This window comes from Paramacrobiotus metropolitanus, unplaced genomic scaffold (genome assembly GCF_019649055.1).
Source record: "Paramacrobiotus metropolitanus isolate TYO unplaced genomic scaffold, Prichtersi_v1.0 Parri_scaffold0000007, whole genome shotgun sequence".
NCBI lineage: Eukaryota > Metazoa > Tardigrada > Eutardigrada > Parachela > Macrobiotidae > Paramacrobiotus > Paramacrobiotus metropolitanus.
Window position 1 is genome coordinate 78,450 of NW_026570227.1, and position 18,502 is coordinate 96,951.

General features: G+C 43.7%; 3 protein-coding genes across 3 annotated transcripts; 1 reads left to right on the plus strand and 2 right to left on the minus strand.

Moving 5' to 3' along the window:
• Nucleotides 1-624: 624 nt before the first annotated feature.
• Nucleotides 625-3,650, minus strand: LOC129582362 (serpin A3-1-like). Its single transcript, XM_055473875.1, has 3 exons — nt 3,266-3,650; nt 985-1,703; nt 625-781 (listed from the first exon to the last, which is right to left on the minus strand). The coding sequence occupies exons 1-3, from the start codon at nt 3,465-3,467 to the stop codon at nt 728-730; spliced, it is 975 nt and encodes a 324-aa protein (XP_055329850.1). The 5' UTR covers nt 3,468-3,650; the 3' UTR covers nt 625-727.
• A 3,000-nt stretch (nt 3,651-6,650) lies between these two features.
• LOC129582373 (kelch-like protein 5) lies at nt 6,651-9,612 on the plus strand. The gene is made up of 7 exons (XM_055473886.1): nt 6,651-6,799; nt 7,001-7,277; nt 7,353-7,653; nt 7,929-8,549; nt 8,801-8,887; nt 8,957-9,166; nt 9,550-9,612. The coding sequence occupies exons 1-7, from the start codon at nt 6,651-6,653 to the stop codon at nt 9,588-9,590; spliced, it is 1,686 nt and encodes a 561-aa protein (XP_055329861.1). The 3' UTR covers nt 9,591-9,612.
• Nucleotides 9,613-15,067: 5,455 nt separating this feature from the next.
• LOC129582400 (uncharacterized) lies at nt 15,068-16,988 on the minus strand. Its single transcript, XM_055473911.1, has 3 exons — nt 16,774-16,988; nt 16,514-16,689; nt 15,068-15,718 (listed from the first exon to the last, which is right to left on the minus strand). Exons 1-3 carry the CDS (start codon nt 16,793-16,795, stop codon nt 15,308-15,310), a joined length of 609 nt encoding a protein of 202 aa, XP_055329886.1. The 5' UTR covers nt 16,796-16,988; the 3' UTR covers nt 15,068-15,307.
• Nucleotides 16,989-18,502: the final 1,514 nt, after the last annotated feature.

Below are 18,502 nucleotides of genomic sequence, written 5' to 3' on the forward strand. Positions count from 1 at the left end.
GATCTGCTATTTGGAATGCTTCAGCGTCGAGCGCTTTCGCAGTTACCATATCGCTAGAAATACGGAGATGCCGAGTAATTCCATGAGGCGCGGCTCATTTTCAGCACCAGTAAACTTAGCCGTTTCTTGATTTTTGATGTCCATAAGCAGTAACAACTAACACGAAGTAAGAGTACAGCATACGTACACAGAGCAAGATCAGGACCCAACAGTGTTTTGTTTAGGTGCGGTAGTGAGTACAATCAAATGCATTAAAGTGTTATGAAAGTGTTTTGTTTAGCAAAACGGGCGAGTGACGCGAGTCCGCGGTTCTAATCCAAGACAGACTGAGGGTCGCTGAGTGAGCTTTGCGTCGTCACAAATTTTCTTGATGATCCCCATGGAACTGGACGTTCTGATTCGAACTGAACCACTGACACCCGGTACAATAACAAGAGAATTAACATGAAGACACATCAACCATGCGGAGAGGAAATTTAAAAGGACCAACGCCTTCAACCACGAGTATTGCATCTGCATGTTAACTTTTTGTATGCGCTCCAAAATGTCTTTAATAATAAATTATTAATTTGATGATTATCCACTAAACACTAAAAAGTCGTCGGATCGGCAACTTGTCCCATATAGGCGATATGGCAGCTGAGGCGGTGATAAACCAGGAAGATGAATGGCCGGTTAGCAATAAACTCACCGTGGGTAGGCCAGCAAAGTTCCATGGTTTCCAAGATCACTCGGTTAGGCTTGACGGGCAGTGCATTGCCGACTCCGCGCTCGTCCACGACTAGAGGAAAAATAAACTATTTTCTTCGATTGACATTTCTAAATTATAGTTTCTTTTCTACAACCGAATCTTCCGGTTTCGGTAGGTTTCTTTGGGCACTAAATTCGCATACTGTTCTAAAGAGTGTTTTTAAGTTATTTTCGACGTCAGTCACGAGAACCTGCAGTATCCCGCTTCTTAACAGATTTCATACCGAAACTAACGTGCTGGGTAATATCTGCTTTGCGCAAACCAGGATGGTCGGTGCCGAAAATCAGGGGCGTCCGCAACCCCATTTCCCAGAGAATATCATGCAATTCCACGTCCCGCTCCACTTTAAATTTTGGTATCTGCACCGTCAGTTCGTTGACTTTGTAAAGGCGCAGTTGATGAATGGCCGCTGTCAGTCTTGCCGGTGTTAAAATATCAATCAGTTCACTCATGGTCTGCGGTTTCGTCTCGCCAAGCCATGTCTTCCGCGCGGCGCCCGGCATTATGAACATCGCACTCCAGTGATGGTCTTCAAATGGTACTTCTAGGAACTTGGCTCCGCCCATCCCCTCGGGAACCCAGCAGGGAACCTTGAGTATTCCGTGCATCGTGTCGACCTCCACGCGGCGACCCTCGCCTGTGACAAACTCCATCTTAAACGTTTTGTGTTCACGGAAGTAGGGACGATACCAGTTCGCGCGAAAGTGGAGCGTGCTGATGAATGTTGCATTTCGCGGTGGACCAGGGGGCAACTGTACGTCGCATACATGTCCCAGTGTGCGGTCGCGCAAAAACGCTTTTACACTCTGTAAATCGCCCGTCAGCTGTAGCGGCAAAATATCCGTGTTGATTTGTATTTGATTAAAGGCTGCTACAAAGCGTTGGTCCACAAGAACACCCTCCGGCAGCAAAAGCGAATTTGCCAAATACAGACGGTAGTTTTCTTCCTTTCCTATAATTTTTAAAACTTGATAATCAAGTAAGAAACTTCAGAAAGTTGAACTTCGCATATCGAATTTATTTTACAAAATGTACAGGAAACTCGAACCCCACGGCTTTTGGACTCTTGGCGAAATTAAAGCAGCTGTACAGTGCACACCCGGGAGTTTCATTATTGTTCACACGACTGTTTGGAGAAATCTAAATATTTCTGCCGTATTTCGAGATTTCTGAACAATTGGCATTTGTACTTTACATTTGAAGCATCTGGTCACCTGCACTGCTAAATTCAGCTATCTATTGTCCTACCGTATACATGATGTATATACGTATTAATGTATTTATGATCTATCTGCACACTTATCTCGTTTATCTGCACATATATCTCAAATTTTCGCTAACAGTTTAAAATCGGCCTGCCAGTCTGTTAGTCATGCAGATGTAAAACCTAGTTAAAACAGTAAAAGTAAGTAAATGTGCGGCTGGAACAGCAAAAACTAAGTACATATGTATTAAGGTTCAGCATTGAATAAATAAAAATCGTCAAATTATTCACTAATTCGCTTTTTCAGCGATGACAAACCGTATAACAGTCTAATTACAAATTGACGTCTCAGTCGCCGCCCCCCGCTTAAAGTAAGTGTGCGCAGTAGTAGGCTGCCATCCAGTAGTAGTGTGCTGCAGTAGTAGGTAGTATTATTAGGTATGTGCTGTGCAGTATGCATCTACATATACAATACAGCGCGATAAATGCAAATATTTTCGGTGCAGTTCGAAAATTTTGACGCTAAATTAAATTTATTTAGTAAATTTACTTTAATTTAGTAAGTAAATATCAACATGCCAGAACATTGGATCGGTGTAAGAACGATGTTCATGGTCATGTGCATTTACGTGCAAAATCTGAAGGAGATCGGTCCATAATGAGACTTTTGGTACACCTGAATGCATTTAAACTTTTTGGAATTTTGTTACCCTTATAGCTCCGCAACCGTATGTTGCACGCGAAAACGGATTTCACGCCTACGTATACCAAAGCTTTGTCTGCAAAATATCATAAAGCAATGCAAAAAAGTGTTTGTAAGTGCGCGATAGCGAAAGTTCCCGTGGATGTACACGCATTTGGTGCTATGTACCGGGTCAATTCCATTAACAACCGTCCAAACAAATCATTGGCGTAATGAAATTCCAGTTCATGAACCAAGTTCATTTCTTTTGAGCACTCCCGCTCAGTCATTTTGCAAGGTTGCAAACGGTTATTAATCAGGGCCTTCCGTTCCCGGGAGGTAGGGGGTGAGGAGGGGTTAAGATAGTGTGACCCCGGCTGCTCACCCCCACGCCACTAAAACAACCTCAAAGAGCGCTTGAATATTGTCCCACCCCGAATTAATGGGCAATGGATGTATTTAATTTATATAAAAATTTACTTTTCTTTGACAAAGTTTTTTATTTAAAAAGTCGTTCTTCATTTTCATTAGTATTTTTTAAATGCGCCGTAATGTTTGCAGGCTCGTTATTCGGTAAATTTGGGCAGGTTCGGTTAGTACTCGTACTATGTACTATAAACGCGTTCACCTTCAGGATCACCAGGATAGCAGTTCTCGTCTTCCTTTATCTTCAGGTCGGATAAGTCCGAACGCAGTCGTTCCATGAGTGGCAATGGATCCACGCCCAATATTTTCGCAACCTCTTGTTTTCCCTCGTCGTCGGCCACGGCGTGCAGCATGAGCAGAGCAATCTCAGCGCACAACGGGGAAAAAACCACATTCCGACTCATGCCACGGTGCCGCGCCAAATGCTTAGTATACAGATTATATGATAATCTCGCATAGTCTTTACGGTATGGACTGTAATGGTGGTCCCAGGGGAACTGGCGCTCGCGGTCGAGAGGGAATTCAGGAAGTTTGCCAACAGCAGAACATTATGATATGAAGAAACGCGCGCCCAGATTTAAACGAATTAGAATAAATCTTCTAAAACGCCGGATAACGAGCTGATCAAAATGGACAGCACTCGCTCTTAGACTAATTTAGTGTTCAAGTGGACACATGATAAACGTTTAGATAGGTAGTCATAATACTGCACAGGAAAACATCCGTTTGTCGCCACAGAATGCCATGAAACGATGCAGCTTCCGTACAGCGTCCTATATTATTGCTCATCGCTTATATCACAGTCAAACGCCATGTGCGCCAGCAGGACACCGCAGATAAGTGCGGCGCAAGAAGCGATCGATCGTCGTGAAGTTAGCTCGCTCTCTGATGACTGGAAAGCGGGCAGCAGAAAAATTAGCGATCGAACAGTAAGAGGCAGTAACCGGCAGACCATCAAACCTGGCTACTTGTAGCTGCTACCATGTTCACAGGCTTGTTTTCGCAGATTTATCACTTTAGCAGTAGACCAGACATTTATGACAAATATTGTACTAACAAAGTATGCATGTACAATACATTGCACATACAAAGAATGTATGTACAATACTTCGCCTTTCATTCGGCTCAACGGAAACGATGTTATGATTTTTTTTGTTAATTAATACTCTTGTATCACAGTACATTCCCCAGCCCGAATCGCTAATAAACTTACCGTTTTTTATATAAAATACATTCCATGTTAGTACAACAAGTACTGTACTACAGAGTAGCATGCAATTTACATAACAAATTCGCCTAAAATGAAATGACATTCACTGCTTTTCAAGAGAAAAAGGAACCGTTATGGGCACCCCTTAAAACCCCCGTTTATTACAGGCCCCCCTTTTTGCGCCCTGTTTACTATAAGCACCCATTTTTTTTAATATGGCAAATAATACTATGGGAACAGAATATTATTAATATATGAATACTAATTATCTGTGCCAGGATTTCGGCCCCTCTTCTTCCCGGCCAGTGATCTCAGCTTCTAAACATTCGATTTTGCTGATTTAAAGTGCAGCAGAATCTTTAAACTGCGGGAAGTGTTCCTGGGCTGTTGGCGTTTTGTCAACTTTATTCTGTTGCACCCACTGCCACCCAGTGCTCACTCAAACACTTGTTACCATGGATGCCATAGGTCTAACATCGGCTGCTTTGTAACCACGCGCATATTGGGGCACTGCAAAATGCGCTGCAAAATGACAGTGACAACAGTATACACCATGCTTCGGTTACTGTTCAGAGAACACGTCCCTAAGGTGCAAGCTGCATTAAGAATTTAGTTTCTACCAGTATTAAATACATCAACCCGTGTCCCCATTGGTATTTCTAATATAGATACAAGCGCAGAAACCTGACACCGTTAGGCCTATGGCATCCATGGTAACAAGTGTTTGAGTGACCACCGAAAGTTCTGTTAGCAGGCCAAATTGCATAAAATTAATGATTACTGTAATCGTGTACTGTTCCCAGTGCTCTCGCTGAATTTAATACAATGTTTTCGTTCTGACAAAGTTGCATTACGGTGCATGCGAAGTTCACATGAATTAAATTTACCACTAATCGTGAGCATATATTCGTCTGTGCTCAGCTTTATTTTATATATTCCAGCAATTACGAGTGCTATTATTGTTTCATACAGTTGCTATGAACTTACTATTTACGAGTAATAGTGCAACACAAACGTATTGCATATGTACCAGTAATTTGCGTTCAGTACCGGCAAATATCATAATTATTATTATGGCGGGTTCAAGCAGCCCTCCGGCACCGGGGCCATCGGAAGCCATAACCCTTGACCACGGAGAGTACGAAAAGGGTGATGGCGGTCGGACATTCACTCATAGCCTAGATTGTGTCATAGCCTCATTTACTCGAAACCAGTGCCCGGCTCGAATTCCAAGGAACCTGTGCTGGCCACTTGCGGCATGTACGACGCCATAGAACGAAATTAAATTCGGCGCACGACTTTTCGCCGCGGGACATTTTGAAATTAGAACACGTCGGTTTGGGACAATTTATACTGTACATTGAGACATTTTAACTATGAGACATTTTGACTGAAGACGTCTGGACATTTCGCCGCACAAGAATTCGGCGCCCTTAATTTTCGCGGCTGTTCCGGGGTTTTTGAGTTTATCTTACGTCTTCTTAGGTTTCTTAGGCTTCTTGGGTTTTTCTTAGGTTAGTCTAAGGATCTTCGCAGGTTATTTTAAGGATATTGTTATGTTTCTTAGGTTTTCTTGGCTGCTAATTTGTCTGCTAAAACGACTGCGTCGAAACTGGCTCCTGGCGCAATGTCTCGGTGTCGAAACTGTCTGGCGACGAAATGCCACGCGGCGTGGTATCGCGTTGCCCCAATGTCCCGCGACGAAACGTTGCGCGGCAAGATGACCTTGCGGCGAAATGTCTCCGACCAAAAGTCCTGCGACGAGTTGTCCTCGGCGAAATGTCGCGCTGCCAAGTGAAGATTGCCGTGTTTAGAGTTTTCGAACGAGGTGGTTTTCTGGAATTATTATTTTTTGCAGTCCAACTGAACTCACATAATTTATGTTGGCAAATTTTCCCAAGTTTTTAGTATGCTCTGGACGCATTACAATGATGCAGACGTGCAGAAATGGAATTCCGTACTATATTGTAACACTGTAATGAAGCCCCAGTGGAAACCGATGTTTTGCAGTTTTCTGTTGGTTGTTGGTTGTCAGGTTAAGCCATTCTTGGCAATACGATCGCAGTATCTCCACACTAGTGAGTAGTGACGAAAAGACGAACGCATATATTGGCAACCGCCTAGTGGCTTCAGATAGCTTCCGGCACTGGTATTTTCTTGAATTTTAACATGCGTGTGGCATGGTGCTGCAGGAGCCTGCTTGCGCACGAGCTTCAAGGTTTTCGGCTAACTTAGTTATGAAGTTTTGGTTTTTCTCGAAAATGCCCCATCAGTTCACCACTTCGTCGCGTTGACTGCGAGCGGAGTAATAGATAATTGGCTCATTTTTGTTACTTATTTTATTTCCTCAGAAGTACTGAAAGAACCACGATCATTCATGGCTGAGGGATATCTTCGGGAACTACGGGATATGCAGGCCACGGGGACCCTGTGTGACGTTGTGGTGAAAGGCGCGGAAGATTCCTCAGCTGGTATTCCCTGCCACCGGAACATCCTCAGTGTCTGCAGCAAATATTTCCGCGCAGTGTTCACCAATGGTTTTCACCAGCCCACTCTCCGACTGAAGAACATCTCCACGAGCACATTGATAGAATAAGTTGCAAACTCATAGTACGGCGATCGGAGTTCATGATGCTGTGCAGTCAGTAGACAGAGGGACTAGGTGCTTACAAAGCTTTTAACTACCTACGTAAAACTAGTTGCATAACCTCATTTATCTGCATGCAGTCTGGTTAATTATGCCTACACACTGGAAATCAAGATTGACGTCAACAATGCTCGATCGATCCTAACGGCAGCGCTCTTTCTGGAAATTCCTGCCGTCGTCACTCTGTGTTGGGATGTTGTGGAGGAGCACATGGATATCACCAGTTGCTTGATGGTTCACCGTTTCGTCGATCGACATACCAAAGCGCAACTGGCGGCACGAGCAAAAGCCATGGTTCTTTGCAGTTTCCTCCGAATCTCACGAAGCGCTGAATTTTTACTGGTTGATGCAGATAAGGTACCCAGCGCTCCGCAGGTTTCGTAAAAGCAACACGGGAAGCACTGTTTTGTATGTACGCCGTTCTATTTGTAGTTGGTCGAACTAATTGCATCAGATGATTTGCGCGTGGGCAAAGAGGACAACGTGCTGGAAGCGGTAGTGCGCTGGCTGGAGCACGACCCAGCCGGACGAAAGGCGCTGGTTTCCGATGTGCTGCAGTTTGTGCGGTTTGTCTTTCTTAGTTCTGCAGCAAAGAAGTATTTTCTGTTCCTCTTCAATGGTTTTATCACTACACCAGCTGACCCTTCATCAGTGCCGTTCGGAATTGCTCAAACTGTACCCAACTGTCTAGCCAAGACCATCACATCTGAAAGTCGTCCCCGGGAATCATACGGTAAACTTTCGGATAATTTTTACAGCGTTTTTTTGGTTCATAACGGACAACGGACCAGGCTACAAAATTGAACGAATACTGTAATTGTACAGGTAAAAAGAAACTGCAGCACTGTCCGTGCCTAAAATGATGGTCACTGCACAGTCTACAGATCCACTACAGTTAGGCGTTGGCCGTAGTTTTTGTATTTTTCGCTGTTTCAGTTTATTCTTATTGTGTAGCCTGGCTTGAAAGTCTGACACTGATGGTACATAAGCGCCGTTTTTGTGCTGCAGATTTGGCGAAGGCGATTGTGTGCGTTGGTGAATTGAAGAGTGGAGAAAAGAAGACTCACATGTACATTTTCATACCGTCGACATCACTTGTAATGCCTCTAACAAATCTACCAGAAAATATCGATGCTGCTGCTTTGGCGATGCTACCCAATGGCTTAATATTGGTATGCGGAGGACGTTCGAAGCCCCTGTCAGAGTGCCGAGTCTGGCAGTATGATGCCACTGGCTTTGCATGGACGGATCTCGAACCCATGGGGCACAAGCGCTATGGAGCGGGCGTCGTGGCTCTTAATGGTCGAATTTATGCTATGGGCGATGTTGATCTACGAGCTGGGACCAGGGGTCGTTCCGTAACTTTGTCCTCCATGGAGGTGTACGATCCAGAGGGTGGCAAATGGGAGTTTGTGGCTTCTCTCCCGATCACGCTAGTCGATTTCGCCGTCTTGGCGTGTGCTAATCGGCTGTACGTGTTTGGAGGCGAAAGTGCAAATCGGGAAGAGGTCAACAGGGTCTACTGCTACGACCCTGTAGGGGATGTATGGAGCAGAATGGCCGACATGTCCACGGAGCGGCGTTGTTGTACGGCTTGCGTGGGTACCAGTGGGCAGATTTATGTGATCGGTAGGGAATAGCGTACGCACAAATTCCCACAATGTAGCACTAGTAATTGGAATGCGGCTAATCAGTTAAGTACTTACCATGGTTAGTGCAATGTACGATAAGTCATTCGTTTTAACGGAACTTCAAGCGCTTAACTGAGCACCGGATGTGTTCCCCGTTCTGCTGATCCACATTTTTGAGCCGTGGGCCGACCACATAAATTTTCTCGTATTTCCCTCTTGCATTTTACATACATGGGATGCCATCTGTAGGTGGGTCGGCGGATGCGGACGAAGCTGGACACTGTGGATATCTCGTTGAGGCCTATGACACAGCGACTAATCAGTGGTGTAAAAAGAGTGCGTAAATACTCTGAACATTTTGTGTCGAATAATTAGTATTTTCCATTTTTGTACATCTCGTTGCAGAAAATATGCTCGTTAGTCGTCATTCAGCTGTCAGTGCATGTGTCGGCGGAGCGATCTATGTTGTTGGTGGGGTGGATGAACGTGCAGACTATGTCGAGAATACGTCGATTGAGTGCTATGACGAAGACACCGACACATGGACTCTCCACAGCTGCCAGATGCCGGAAGAGAGAGTACTTACGGGATGTGCTGTAATGCCACTGAACACCGGTAAATTACTGGAAATAACTGTAGTCGAAACTGGTAGCGGCGGTATTTCTGGTTCGTGGTTCGATAATACGGATTAAAAAGTGCTTGTCAGGATCAGTGTTCTCCTTATAATTATGAAATCAGTGTAGTGGTGGTTACCGGTTACGAGGATAATCCAGACCGGGGATCATAACGATAGTTTAATCGCGGATGCTCGGCGCATATTACTGTGTAAGTTATGCTTTGGAGAACGAGTCAAGAAGGACAAAGTTCTTGAAAAATAACGGTAGATGAATATAATAATATTATTAATGTCGTCATGCGATGGACTGTGAAATGATGTCCTACCTGCAGTTGTCAAAATACGCATTATTTCGCCATGATAATGGATTCTTCGTTTTTAGGAACGGTTCTGGCAAATGGGAATGTGGCACAGTGTGGATAATATCTACAAGGTAGACATTCTCTTCCACAAAAGGTAGCAGCTTACGTTTTAGTAAGGGATCCTGGGCACTCTTTACTTCCTGTTCCAGACTTACTGCTGGGCAGAGCTTCTCCTTGGAAGTGTGTGCAATGTACCATTAGGTTTCTCTGGACATAGACTGTGGATTCCGTTTTGTTAATAATTTATGTTGACAATTTTACAAAAATGGTTTTTTATTTACCTTTTTTTTAGTCTACAGTTACATCAAGCACAGGCATAAGGAATGGGTTTATGCAGTGGTAACACTAACTATTGTGGTGTTTTTTCATTGTTTAATTAAATCGTTTTCATAAGTAGCCACCGCGCAGGCATTTTTGATTTTGTAGTGGGTACTGATGAATAAAATTTACCTATGGTATATGCTAATTTTTATGGCAGACTGTCTTACACCATTAACAATTTGTAGTGATAAGCACAGTAGTTATTTGGAAAAAATATATTATTTATTAAATCTATATAATAAATTTTTATATTTTGCGATACTGTCTGTGCAGTACTGCAGTGTACATGCATCCACACTTAGCAGAACGCTCCTCTGCAAGGATTCGACACGGCGCAAGGGAAAGCGCTCCGTTCTGAACTGCTGACTATTGTAGTCGCCTGGACGAAAACAAATGGTCAAAAAGTAGAATTTTTTCACTTTTGGAACGTTCAAAGGCGATTTTAAGGCATCAAAACTCGTCAGTTTTATAAAAAAAACTGTTTCCATGATCGTGCTTTTCCTGAACAACGATCCTTTGGCTGGAAAGACACGTTTTTCAAGCAAAACCTGCAGAAAAAATATTTTACGCCGAAAAATATACTTATACTTTCCTGCGCAATATATTGTCGGATAAATCGGCTTGCGTTAAAAGCCCGTTTAAGCCGGCTCAGCAATTTAGCCAGCCGTTGCTATCTCTAGCGTAAAATGCTACTGACAAATTTTTTCAGAGGATACCAACATAATTCACAGTGAAAATTGTACAGGGAATTCAGGCTACTGTAAGTGCACAACGCGTGACAATGTTGTGGTAAGATGCACATGATTATTGCAAGTAATATGCATAAAAGACAAATTCTCCGATCATCGATGACACCGAAAGCCAATAACAAGTGTACCATAAATTGCAAGCATTATTAGGAATATTTTTTGTATGTTAAATACCTATTATCGTTCGAAGTGCATCCACGTCCACGTTTCCAATTAACGCCAGTACATTCCATCCTCCACAGCGATAGCGAGATGACACTCGCTGTGCATGAGTTCTTATTACTTGTCCAGTTGTAATTGCATCCGGCCGAACGCTGGCCGAGTCATTCGCTTTCTAAGGCCGATCTTAACTGCATCGACAACGATCATGCGGACTTTCAGGCTTCTCGTCATTTCCGGCACACGCCGCTGGTTTTTAACACCAGTTTACAGTTTACACAGCTCGCGATAATCAGTCTTGTGCTTGTGCTAGCCAATGTTGGTTGCGGGTGTACTTGTTTCACATTTTAATAAAATTAATCATTTTTTGAACTGGTTGACATAACCTGTTAAAGGCTACTACAGAGTACACAGTTAACATAATGTTGACAACCAAGTAACATTTCTGTATTTAATCTTGTTGGCTGCTTTGCCGGGGGTGTACCAGCAGCTCACCGATGAAGAATATCCTAGGTAAGTTAGACATACAAAACTACACAATTTACTGCCTACCGGTAAACAAATTTTTTTTATTTATCAATTATAGAACCCCTTTCTCATCCGTACTTTATACTATAAGCGTATTATCATCGCTTGATTGCGCATTAAGCGATAATTTGTCATAAACTTCCATATGCTGGATTTATTACAGCGAACCAGAGCTGGAGAGGCTTGAAACGTCCAGTCAAAAGCCGGCCTCCCCGGCATCTCGCTTCCTGGGCGCCGGCTACGATCTGCATTATGCCCATCCTTTCTCGTTAAACCTGGATTCGGGTATCACCCGAAACAGCATCACCTCGACAAAGTTCCTGAAGCTGAAGTACGTCAGTTACGCCCACTGTCCATTCCACGCCAAATGCCAGCTATTCGCGGGGACCGCCATACCCAAGCGGATTGCTGTGGCCATGCGCAGCTTCGCCGATTACCAGAAACACATTAAAACTTCACTTCAATTATCGTCTAGAACCACGGTAAGAAATCTGGCGTATGAATAACCTAAGACAACGAAAAAACACTTCGCAATGGCGACCGAATGCTTCTCTCTTCAAAAGCAATTTATGTAGAAGTTTGTAGGGAATCGTGACCAACAGCATCGGTATTTCGGCTCCGGAATTGGATAAAACGCGAGCTTATCTAAATGACGGGTTATTCAACGTGGATTACATCAGCATGGAGATTCTAGAAGAAGACCAGTTGGATCATAACTGGATTCAGCATGTTACTCTTCAAGACGACTTCTCTGACAGAGTATGCCGGCTTCCTGAACAGTACGATGCCGATGAATACGTGGCTTTTCTCAAACGCTACGGCACGCACATGATAGAGAAACTGCAACTGGTGAAGCTGTCGCGAACCCGAGTGTTCGTGGATCCAGAAGCGTTATTCCAATACTTGGTCCGCACCGGCACAACCTTCACTAGCGACAGCGCCACTGGGCGGACGAAATACAAATCCGTCTTGTTACGGAGAGAACGCTTTTTCGGATCGCCGACGGTATAAGGAAGAACCCGCGTTCGGACAGCGTTCTCAACGAGACTGCTGCGCACAACGTTGCAGTGCCAATCCGTTTGCTGGAAATCCCGCATTTCCTTATTTTGGTCGATCTGAATCGGTCTCTGGTGGACAACTGCTTGTGACTAGGGTATATCAGCACTTCTGCTGTCTTAAGGTTACCCCTATTTTGGCTTCTACCGTTCGCGAATGTGGAGATCCTGCGATATCGACTCAAAACTCAGTCTTGACCATTCTAAAGTGTTTCTTAGTTAAAATCATGAAAAATTCAACCCCTGTAACCAGTGTCATAGGTTCAATAGTAAACTTTAAAATTCAACATTTGGTAATTCCGCTTAAAAATTAACTAGTCTGAGTAGATTGAACTGAGATTTTTTGTTACCGGCCTATAAAATATAAAACGCGATTCTCCAGCACCCTGCGAGAGCTTTTTTGAAAAAAGTCCATTTTAAAGTTGCAACTTGCAAAAAACACTTCGTCGGTTGCTTGATTCGACAATAACTCGAGCAAAATCAACTTTTTTTAAAATCGCTCTCGCAATTAGACTTTTACAATATCTGTACATCCACTGTCAAAATTTCAAAATTCTACTCTATTCCGTTAGTGACTAGTTAATTTTCAAAGCCTATTAACCGCATTTTTAGCTGTAGGATTCGAAAGTTCATGCAGGGATAAATCTCATTTGAAGATGTTGGCAGTCTCAGTTCACCACACATACCACGCAGGAATAGCTCGAATTAAGACCAACTAGACAGCCGATTGTGCGCTGCCCAGCTACACTCATGTGTGATCAAAGTCTTTTGTCTTCAGAGTTTGCATCCATTTTTGCTACGGTTTTATGATCCAGTAAAACAAAAGATACCAATCGCAAACAGGTGCTCCCCATTCATTTGACTGCATGTCCAAATCTAATCGCTTGCATATACGCAGGCATGCAAAAATGGTAAGGTCATTAATTACAGTACTGGCTCCTCTGGGTCGAATACTTTAAAAATTCATATCTCGCCTCCCAGTTACTGTATTTCTATACACTTTTCCCCACCAGATAGAGCACACTTCAGTTGGTGGGATTGCAAGTTTTGAGAAACCGGCCTTTTTGAGAAAAGCCAAAATAGGGGTAACCTTAATTTTCATGTGGAATTATTTGCAGCGATCTGTTTGAGGGAATGTCTTGAGCCAAGCAAACCGCCTAGTTGAGAATCGTTCGCGACAATCTGTACCGCGCGATGGAGGAGTATAGCAATGAAACCCAAACCGAACAGCCGATCGTCGCACCGCAGATAGTTCCTTGGCCGACGGAGATCCGCAGTCAGATTCGGGCCATTCAACGCGGCATTTTTTGGCGGGTCAACGGCATTCCTGCGTTAGCGACGCCTACATTAACGTCTTGGGTCACGGGTACGATCTGCTGCGCGCGGATCCGCTGGGGACGGAATTCCACGCCGGGATCCACCGAGGCGCACCGATTCTCCGGTTTAAAGAATGTCCTGTCACTGGGATTTGCAATGACACGGTGCACTGTACGCCGCTGCCGGCAACCGGGCCCACACCAGAGAAACATGGTTTTCATACAGTCGAAGAGTATCAGGATGTGATCCTTAGCGCGTTGGATATTGACGGTCTTGACGTAAGTCTTAGATTAAAAATAATGAAAGTCATCTGACCAACATACCGGCTGAGCATTTGGTCAAATCGAAAAGCCGTTTTTCTGTCTTTATTAAGAATAGTAAAATGCCGATTTAACTCGGTTATGATTCATTTGATCATATAATTATTACATGGAGGCTCCGTTGCAGCCGGTAATTCGTGATAACCCCAATCGTCTCTCAACAGCAGTGGCGGTTTGTTTTACTCTGGGGAGAATGGCCGTTGGATCTGGATTTACACGTCTGGGGACCGATCGAAAATAGCCGCAACCGGATGCCCGTATATTGGCGCTCCAAGCTCAGTCTGGATAATCACACGGACTTGGATGTGGACGATATGAGTAGTTACGGACCGGAGACAGTAACTGTGCGGAAACAGTTGCCGGGACTGTATTATGCCAGTGTTCACGATTACACCAACCGGGAAGCGTGGAATTCCATGGCGCTAGGCGAATCGGGGGCGGAGCTGCAAGTTTACCCGGGCTGTGAGCGGATGGGACAGTACATTGTGCCGCGCGGTCGCGGGACGACGTGGAGCGTGCTGCAGCTCGATGGGACGGAGATACAGGTTCTTAATCAGATGAGCCATAACGGGTTGACCAATGGCGTCGATAGCAGCTGATCCCGGTGGTGGTGTTTTGTGTCGGTTAACAGAAGTGAAGTTTTAACGTTTAACTTGTTTTGTTGCCGCAGTATGTAACAGCCTGTTTAAATAGGTACTTAATTCGCAGAGACTGTTGTGTGCAGATCACAATATTGAGCGGTGGCCTTTCGAAATTCATATGTTGTTTTGTAGGTTATTTACGTCGAGTTGGGTTTTTCATGAATTTTATTGTTTTCTCATCCACATATACTAATTTTGCAAATTTCTGAAATTTGTAAACGTGGAAGGAAGAGCGGTTCTTTTAAACTCCACCCCCAAATAAAGTCCGCGGTCCAATTCCTGTTCTTCCTTTGGTTTTATTATGGGATTGTTTTCAAATTCATGCTTCCAAATTCATGAGCAGAGTTTTTACTAACAGAGCTGTTCATTTTTGGTATTTTTGTTTTGTTGGAAAATTTTAACGCCAGGTGACCAATATAAGAAAACATATACTTGAAGTGACCGGAATATAAGGAAAACCAAGTACATAGATTACAGAAGGTGACAAGTAGCTCGCAAACTTGCATTCTGTACAAACAGCACAGCTGCTTTCATCAGTCACGGGACACTCTGCGATAACCTTTAAAACTTCATGACATTTGCGAGAAAAACTACTTCTGCCGCTGACCGCTTAGACGTGCGAAATTGACGGTTAATTTAGGTGTATAAATTGCCTCCGTTTGTAACAGTTCCGCTTTCAGTTTCTTATTCAAACGGAAAGTTTGTACGAGACACAGCATCCAGTGTAGATCATCACAGCCGTCAAACCCATCCATAACGTCATAAAGCGAGCAATCTTCGCTTCCGGTGTTTTTGCGCGTGGACACGACAGTCCGTCCGCCAAATCTTTCCAGGCAGAACCGCTGCACAGAAGGACCAGGCAGAGTGCCAGCATGATGCAGTGCAGCCCCGTCGTTACCCACAGCGGCACGTAAGCCACATCCAGACACACGATGACCTCGGATATTGGTTCGCTGTTCGCGCCGGGACGGCATTGTTGCACACCTCTCAATAACCGTACGCTCAGTACAGACATGCAGGCCCCCACGACGAGAAAAACTCCAGCAAAGGCCAGGAAAAACCACGCCATAACCGGCGACATACCGTTTTCCTCGGACAGCTGTGAGATGATGCCGAGTAAGCGCTTATTGCTCGAGGTTTTAAAAGAAATTACCCGGTACGTGGTACCAAAGTCCTGTATGCACAGACACTAAAACATTTGCTTCCGCGAACTTCCAATCAACGTCTCGCATTTCCTTACAGCATTATGTACCCAGATGGCTTGCTCAAATTTGTTTGAGATTCGTTGGCGCGGGCCAGTTCCGGTTGGGGAGTTATGGCGGTAAGAAATTTCCCAAAAGCTTAAGATATATTTAGGTGTACCAAAAGTCTAATTATGGCCCGATCTTCTTTAAATATTGCACGTAAATGCACGTAAGTACATGTATAAAGATCGTTTTTACACCGAACCAGAGCTGCATCATTTTTTCCATATATTAAAAAATTTTATTATTCATCCTTAAAATTCAAGGAAACAATGCTAGAACCGTGGTTCCGTGTAACAGCGATCTTTCAGCATATGCGCGTTTACCTGCCAAATTTAAAGGGAATTGGTCCGTAATGAGACTCTTGGTACACCTGCATACACGCAAACTTTTGCGAATTTTCTTGCAGCCATAGGTCCCGAACAGATGATGCGCTCATAAACGGTTTTCACGCTTGTGTAAGTTGTGTATACAAATGACCTGGCTACAGAATGTCACAAGTCATTATAAAGAGTGTGTTTGGCAGTGCGCGAAAGTGCAAGTTTTCGTGCATGTACACGGCTTTGGTACCATATGTACCGGGACGATTCATTTAACCCAACTAGAGTGTACATGGCAAAACAACTTTGCTGTACTTGCATAATGCTTACCATACTCTGTCCGTGAAGACAGACAGCCAGGCTGTAGGCCACCCATCCGAATGGACCGCATTCCAGAAATAATCGGAGAGCGGACAGCAAAACAATCGCCCACATGTACTGATAAATCGGTCGAATATCACGACAAATGACATGGTCGAGCTGCGGATCGCCATCGCAATCATCCGCTATAATAATGAAGAAACAGGTAGTCATTCATTTCAAAAGTTCCAAACGGTTATGCAGGAAACGGCTTTTGGAAATTGTCTTACATTTCACAGCTGGCACGTCCATTTGCTAGCTTTCTCTGGCCAAGGAAAGGTTCAATAACCAGTCGCGCTCTACACTTTCCGAGAGGGGCATTACTAGTAAGATAAGACAAATATAAGCATAATAAGATAAGACAAATAAATGAGTAAAATATTCCTACGCGCTAATAATTTTGTCATTTCGAAGTACAGAATGCCAGATTGCAGTAAAAGGCAATTTGCAAAACATCTCGGTAGTAGAATTTGTGAATCTGGCTACAAACAAATCTCCGCATACAGCCGCATACGTCGATCCCATGTGGAAAATCTATGAACGTTTGCCATGGACCATGGATACAATCGATAAATGACACCGCAGCATGCCTAATGCTTCCTAACCGGCTGATGAAAAATCAATAATTTCAGTTTCACTGTGATGTTTACGGTCGTATTATAAGCTGGTCATCCTGAACAGTGCGGCCAGTGCCACAATTTATCTGTACAGTAAAATCAGGAGCAGAATTAAACGGACCACTGCGTTTTGAATGATTTTTTTAAAATTTTAAAATGAATTTTAAAATTTTTGAAATTCATTTTAAAATTTGAAAAACATGCTAGAACAGTGGATCGGTGTGAAAACATTCTTCGTGGTTATGCGCATTTACGTGCAAAATTTAAAAGAGATCGGTCCATAATGAGACTTTTGGTACACCTGAACGCATTTAACCTTTTTGGAATTTTCTAACAGCCATAACTTCCGAACCGGATGTTGCGCGCACAAACGGTTTTCACGGCAGTGTATACAAATCTTCTGGCTCTAAAACGTCATAAACCAAAACAAAAATGTGTTTGGGAGTGCGCGAAAGCGAAAGTTTTCGCGCATATACACGAATTTGGTACCATGTACCGGCCCACTTCCCTTAAATGCATCCAGAAGGTAGAAAAAAGGTGTAAGGCTTTATTCAGTAGCGCTCTCAAACCAACCAAAGTCAGAATAACCTCAGTTCCCCGGGGAAGTAAAATATATCAGTAATGTTTCGTTTTCGAACTCTGCATTTTTACGATACAACGTCACCGGTTGCTGGCCTTTCGGCAGCAGCCTATTTTGTACTGCCCAGATTGTGTAACCGTTACGCTGCCGATTTGAAAGCGTGGACGCAGGTCGATAAAACTGCAAGACATAAAGGTTGTATGTAGCATCCACACGTCCTTTTCTATAAGGTTTAAGGTTTAATGGTTAACGTCCGCACACATTCAGGGCAAGAACCCAATTCGAGGCAGCAGACACTTACGACAACCACAGTTCTCCAGAATAGATAGTATTTCAGATCAAGCTTTAAACAAGAATACAGTAGCGTATTTAAACACCACAACTCAGTACGCCCACTCCCTTACAAACACATTTGTTGGCCAAATCTCAGGTTCCAGAATTTTTTTCGCCGTGTCTTTAAACGTACCAATGCGGGCAAACGTGGAAGATCGTCTATCTTCACGAGCAGGAACGTATACACTCACAGATCTTGTGGGAATTCCTACATCTTCCAGCTGTTTGGCAATGAACGCATTGTAGCGTGTAGTGCTCTTTGGTGTCTAGCTATGATCATTTTCTTACCAGGAAAATTTTATTTTAACAAAAAATATTCCTTCCTCTTTTTGAGCCAAAAAATTCCCTTCCTCCTTTTGACCACACAAAATTTCCTTCCTCTGAAATTTCCTTCCTCCTTTTGACATTGGCCTTCTTGGGGCCATTCTT

Coding starts and splice junctions, on each gene's coding strand:
- LOC129582362 (XM_055473875.1), bottom strand. CDS start 3,467: ATGAGTCGGAATGTGGTTTTTTCCCCGTTGTGCGCTGAGATTGCTCTG. Junction 1,704..3,265: donor CTATCCTGGTGATCCTGAAG/GTGAACGCGTTT, acceptor TAAAAATTATAG/GAAAGGAAGAAAACTACCGT. Junction 782..984: donor AAGCAGATATTACCCAGCAC/GTTAGTTTCGGT, acceptor TTTTTCCTCTAG/TCGTGGACGAGCGCGGAGTC.
- LOC129582373 (XM_055473886.1), top strand. CDS start 6,651: ATGGCTGAGGGATATCTTCGGGAACTACGGGATATGCAGGCCACGGGG. Junction 6,800..7,000: donor AGCAAATATTTCCGCGCAGT/GTTCACCAATGG, acceptor ATCTGCATGCAG/TCTGGTTAATTATGCCTACA. Junction 7,654..7,928: donor TCGTCCCCGGGAATCATACG/GTAAACTTTCGG, acceptor TTTGTGCTGCAG/ATTTGGCGAAGGCGATTGTG.
- LOC129582400 (XM_055473911.1), bottom strand. CDS start 16,795: ATGGACGTGCCAGCTGTGAAAT. Junction 16,690..16,773: donor GGACGTGCCAGCTGTGAAAT/GTAAGACAATTT, acceptor TCATTATTATAG/CGGATGATTGCGATGGCGAT. Junction 15,719..16,513: donor GTCTTCACGGACAGAGTATG/GTAAGCATTATG, acceptor ATCATCTCACAG/CTGTCCGAGGAAAACGGTAT.